Source organism: Coenobita brevimanus, chromosome 63 (genome assembly GCF_032717465.1).
Source record: "Coenobita brevimanus isolate Jiangsu-jjx chromosome 63, ASM3271746v2, whole genome shotgun sequence".
Taxonomy (NCBI): Eukaryota; Metazoa; Arthropoda; class Malacostraca; order Decapoda; family Coenobitidae; genus Coenobita; species Coenobita brevimanus.
In genome coordinates, this window is record NC_137016.1 from 39,486,178 (window position 1) to 39,492,456 (window position 6,279).

Here is a 6,279-nt window from a genome sequence, read left to right on the forward strand (position 1 = left end):
AACACTTCCCTATCCCTGACTCACTTCCCTATCCCTGACTCACTTCCCTATCCCTGACTCACTTCCATATCCCAGACTCACTTCCCTATCCCTGACTCATTTCCCTATCCCTGACTCACTTCTCTATCCCTGACTCACTTCCCTATCCCTGACTCACTTCCCTATCCCAGACTCACTTCCCTATCCCAGACTCACTTCCCTATCCCAGACTCACTTCCCTATCCCTGACTCACTTCCCTATCCCTGACTCACTTCCCAGACTCACTTCCCTATCCCTGACTCACTTCCCTATCCCTGACTCACTTCTCTATCCCTGACTCACTTCCCTATCCCTGACTCACTTCCCTATCCCTGACTCACTTCCCTATCCCTGACTCACTTCCCTATCCCTGACTCACTTCTCTATCCCTGACTCACTTCCCTATCCCTGACTCACTTCCCTATCCCTGACTCACTTCCCTATCCCAGACTCACTTCCCTATCCCTGACTCACTTCCCTATCCCTGGCTCACTTCCCTATCCCAGACTCACTTCCCTATCCCTGACTCACTTCCCTATCCATGACTCACAAACCAACAAACACTTCCCTATCATTTCTAACCATTCTTTTCAGAGGATAGACAAATAAACAGCTCAAAATCTTCCTATATCTCTCTCTTCTTCCTCCCAAAACAATATCCCTTTTCTTGCTATTCTTCTCACAGGATGGACGACGACGAAAAGATAGGGCAAAAATCTAGTGTTTCAATGTCAGTGGAAAAAAATATATATACTGATTTCTTTTCCCACGACGGACAAAGAAAACGGAGTGCAAATCTTCCTACATCTTTTTCTTCTTCCTAAATAATAATAATAATAATAATAATTATAATAATGATTTTTAATATGAAGGGAGCGGACAAGATGGTGCCAAAATCTTCATACATTTTCATCATCCTGCAAGAAAACAAATCCTTCTGGGTAAGGAGGCTCCGTAACACATGTTCCTTGGCGATTTAGTGTGCATAAAAAACCCTCACATGATCCAGCAACTCTTCCATTATACTCCACCTAATGAGGCAAACCCGCTCAGCCGTGCAAGTCATATGAGGCTGAGAGTGTTAATACTGCTACATCTCCCTCCCCCCCACTCTCTCTCCATTACGGTCGGGAAACTCATAATTACTTTTAAAATAAACTTCAGACGATTCTGTGTGTGTGTGTGGGGGGGGAAACTCAATTACAGTACTTTTTAAATAAACTCCAGACGATTTTCTTCAGATTCCAAGGATCGTATCCTCATCGGTTAAGGCCCCTAACACCTCTTCCTTTGCGATTTATTTTTGGATGTGGCTGGTTAATATCCTTTAGCACTTTTTTTTTTTTTTTTTTTTTTTTTAGCGTATGGCGATATTAGAATGATTTATATAACATGGAGGAAAATAAGGGGTAATGAGCAAAATAAGTCGCTTCGGAAAAGGCGTTGGGGAGCTTCCTTAACCGTCAATACTGAACCCATAAACCCACTCACGATCAGGACAACTCTTGCCCTCCACAACGACTATACTCCGCTCACTTCAACCTGGCTATAAAATATGCCATCCCTCCATCTTTAACACTAGAATACGATGCTAGTCACGAAGAAGTGCCATGGAAAGGACATATACAGCTGTAGCATTGCCTTCTTCCACCACTGGACTATGAAAAAAAAAAAAAATGTGCTGAAAAAGTAAGAAAATTTGGGTTGTCAATAAAAATACTGTGCTAGTCACGAAGAAGTGCCACAGAAAGGATATATATAGCTGTAGCATCGCCTTATTTCGCCACTGACCTATGAAAAAAAAAAAAAAAAGTTGCAAAAGGGCGAAAATCTGGGCCAAGTTAAGGTGAACGGAATATATCGACAAAAATAAGCTGCAAAAAGACGAAAATAAGGCAAAATAATAATAATAGTAATAATAATAATAATAATAATAATAATAATAATAGTTGTAATAGTAGTAGTAGTAGTAGTAGTATTAATAATAATAATAATAATAATAACAATAATAATAATAATAGCAATAATACTCTGGTGCAAAAGGACGAGAATCTGGGCCAATTTAGAGTGAAAGGAACATAACGCAAGACTTTCATTTAACCAAGAGCGAGCACAGGAGCCCGAGAGTGTCAACACTGCACTAATATATTTGGATTTGGCCGTAGGAGTAAAAAAAAAAAAAAAGGAAAAGAAAAAGAATAAAAGGGACATGAAAAAGCGAAATTATATAAAATCTTGTTTATTATAAAATGTATAACAAAGGTATATATGGTATTCAGGTACTTGGTAGTCTTCGGGATTAAGCCCAATATCATAAATAGATAGATGGATAGATTGGCAGATAGATAGACATAGAAGGTAGATGGACAGACATACATACAAACAGGCAGATGGACAGAAGAACAGACAGATAAACAGAAAGATAGATTGACAGGAAGATGGATAGATAGATAGATAGATGGATGGGCAGACAGACAAACAGACAGATAGATAGATAGATAGACAGAGGGGGGGGGACTGTACATAGCCTCCCTCTCACATACTCCTCCACTCCCACAGCCACCAAACCCTTCACGACCAGACTAGAGTGAAATACAGCGTGATAAATACAAAGCCATACACAATACAGAAATAATACAAGCCAATAATACAGCAATACAGCAAATACACAACACTGGTAACAACAAATATAATCACAGGGCAAATTTTGAACTATGAAAAAAAGGAAAATGGAAAAAAAATGGTGAAATATGAAAAAAAAAAATAATAATAATGGCGTACCAGAGAGAGACCACTTTTCCAAAAATGTCTCCGAAATTCTCCCCCCCCCAAAAAAAAAAAATAAATAAATAAAAAAATCAAGGCACAATACTATCAACCCCTTCATCACGATGACCTATTTTTTTCGTCCTAGATACAGACGATTTTATTCAGCTATGGATTTTTGGAATGGGGGAGGGGGGAATGGGGGGAGGGGGGAGGGGGTGGGGGGTTAGGAAACAGCTTTGGTCACCAGATTGAGCATGTTTCCTTGCACCTCTTCCTTAGCGATTTATTCTGCCGATCAAACACCCTCAGTTATCGAAACAATTTCCACCAATAACACACAAGAGGATATTGATGTGTAGAATAAATCGCTAAGGGGGAGGAGTTACGGAATTCCAAGGCCACTTAGATATACAACTCTAAAAAAAAGAAAAAAAAGACAGGATCTATTATTATTATGGATGATGAGATAATAAGTTTAATAAATTTCGTAATGCCCTAAAACAGATCAATGTGGATAGATAAATAGACCTTAGATGCTACAATGACTATGAATATAACAATGTGGATGTTTTATATTCACACACACACACACACACACACACATACACACACACAATTACAATGACAATAAATATAGCCAGGTGGACGCTCTACAAACACACACACACACACACACACACACACACACACACACAGAATAAATACGTACATACATCCCTCTAAATCCCTTAAGGGGTCGTAATAACAGGTAAAACAATAAATACTATCACCACTAACCCTCTCACACTGGGAACAACTCTAGACCCTATTAGATCTAGCCTTCAATAACCCCTTCACCTCCTAAGACAAACTAAGATGAAGAAAATCGTCTGGGAACAAGAAAACTAAAAATAAAGAAATAATATAATGAAAAAGTAAAGTAAATACCAAAAAATTAAAGTATAAATAAAAATAAAATAAAAAATGTAAATAAAATAAAATAAAAATAAATAAAATAAATAAAAAAGCAAAAAAATAAATAAATAAAAAGTAAATATAAATATAACTAAAATATTCCCCTTCAGAGCCAGTGGACGCAATTTTCTTTTCTTCACACAAGCAGACGATTTTCAGACGATTTTCTTCAGCTCAGAGAAAAAAAAAGTCTAGCAGTAATGGGCTCTAGGAAGCCTCTATATTAACCCCTCCTGGTCCAAATGTTTCCCCTCAGCTGAATAAAATCGTCTGGAAGGGAATAAAGCCATACAATACGCTGCTTTGAGACTCCTTAACACCTCTTCCTTAGCGATTATTTTGCATGATACGCTTCGGTATTCTTTGGTGCGTTATCTGTATCTTAATATGTATGTTGCTTGTATTAGTGGATATATAATGCTACTACTACTACGACTGCTACTACAAATAATAATAACAATAATAATAAATAATAATCGCAATAACAAACCACCACTAAAACCATATCTGCCACCGTACTACTGCTACTACTACTACTATTACTACTACCACCACCACCACCACCACTTTATTACCCCACCAGGTGCGTAGGGCCCTGAGGCTGGGCTACTCAGTCCTGACATTTAAGGCCGGAATGACCCGTCGCTCTCTCTTGAATGGCATTTATGTGTGCAATAAAATCCCAGCCAACACTTCAGTAAGATATCAAGGTGTAAAAAAAAAAATCGCTAAAGATGAGGCGCTACTGTAAAATGAAAAAAAAAATAAATAAAAATAAAAAATAAAAATAAATCGCTGAAGAAGAGGTGCTACGGCAACGAGAATACGAAGGGTCAGTGGTATCATACTTCACTCACACTTAAGCGGCACTGAACCCCTCCAAAAACACACTTATTTCACACTTACAACCCAAAGACGATTTTCTTCAACTCGACAGTCATCAAGTCCTCAGGTAAAGGGTTGGTGAAGGCTAGAACTAACCCCTCCAGTTCGAAAAGGTCTCTCCTAAGCTGAATAAAATCGTCTGAAGGTTGCAAGAAAATTACAGACAAGCAAATCAAGGGTCAAGCTGCGGTGGTACAGTTGAAACACAATAGGGACGCACCCACAGGTCCCGGGTTCTGGCTGTTCGGACCCTAGAAATGATATAGGGACCTGGATTTGTCAAGTGACTGTTCTGGGTGCTATAATTGTCACATCTAACACTTCAGGTAGGTGCTGGAGCCTTCACGTGGTTGCGCCAATGTAGCAGGCCAGGTTATAAATATCCCTTGACTCCTCCAAAAAGGATGGTGGATTAGAGGGACAAACGGATCCTCCCGTCCACCAACATTCCGTTCAAAGGAGCCACACCAACAATTCAGGTGGGACGCACGGTGGATATTGGCGCCGAAGTGGTGATATGTGCAGGCGTGTGGCACCTAAGACGACAACTGGACCTTACGGAACCCTCGAGGGGGGCATTCAACACACACTAAGGGGCCGAGTAGTGACGTGGTGAGTGGTTCACGCACCCACACTTCCTGTCGTTTCTTATCCTCACCGTGGCGTAGGACTTGACTTTATCTCCACTTTCCCAGGAGACGGTGAACTTCTTGTGCTTCCACTTCGTCGCCGCGCAAGTCCCCGTCTCGTTGCCCCTCTCATCCCCGCAGTAGCTGAATTCCGCCTGACACCGCCTCACCACCACCACCTGAGGCAATAATGGTCTGTCCAGGAGGTCGTCTGTGGGATCCAAGTAGTCTTTCACCCGGGCCTTCACGCGCTGAGGTCGGCATTTCATCTTCTTTTGGAGCTGCCTCACCTGCCGTTTCAATTTCCTCTCCTCCACGCTGTTCTCACCCTCGACTTCATCATCCACTACGGTTCTGTTTTCTGTCTTCGCCGTATTCATCAGCTCGCCATTCACACTCACTGTTGTCCTCACTTCATCAGTGTCCTCATCTCCTATCACCGTTGTCTGGGCTCTGTCAGTAGGCCTCACAGCATTTCCCACTTCATTCTCACTGCCTATTCCTTCCCTGTCTTCCACCGATGTCATGGGTCTTTCTATGGGCTTCTCTGCAGCAGCTGGTCTCGTCTGGGTGACTATCAAACCATCAGTCAAAACGGCGAGGCAGGTCGCCAGAAGTATGCTGAAATATTGTCGCTTCATGGCCGGCTGGATGTCACACCCCTGTTGCTCTCTCACAGACTATCTCAGTAGCAAACAACCTCTCACTACCAGGTCCTGCGACACAATGCTGAGAATACGCGCTGGCCCGCCTTATTTATGTGCCGAGGCGGTTTCACGCTGCCTGGCATCCTTTGGCATCTCTATCTTAGTGACATGATCTTGGCAGCGTTTATCTTCGCAACGTTTTCTTGGCTTTATCTAAGAAATTTTTGACATACGTACGTTCACAATCACACGAAAAGGTCGCCAGAAACTCCAAAAAAAAAGTTGCCACCAAGCCTCAGTTGCCAGGGAAAAGTTACCGAAAAAAAAGAGAAAAATCTAGAGTTGCACCACCTCAATGGCGAGCACTGGCAACTCC

General features: G+C 41.4%; 1 protein-coding gene across 1 annotated transcript; it reads right to left on the minus strand.

The window, feature by feature from the left end:
* Positions 1-5,216: 5,216 nt before the first annotated feature.
* On the minus strand, positions 5,217-5,969 carry LOC145404432 (uncharacterized). The gene has a single exon (XM_080275950.1). It carries the CDS (start codon positions 5,895-5,897, stop codon positions 5,217-5,219), a length of 681 nt encoding a protein of 226 aa, XP_080132076.1. The 5' UTR covers positions 5,898-5,969.
* Between the last annotated feature and the right edge of the window lie 310 nt (positions 5,970-6,279).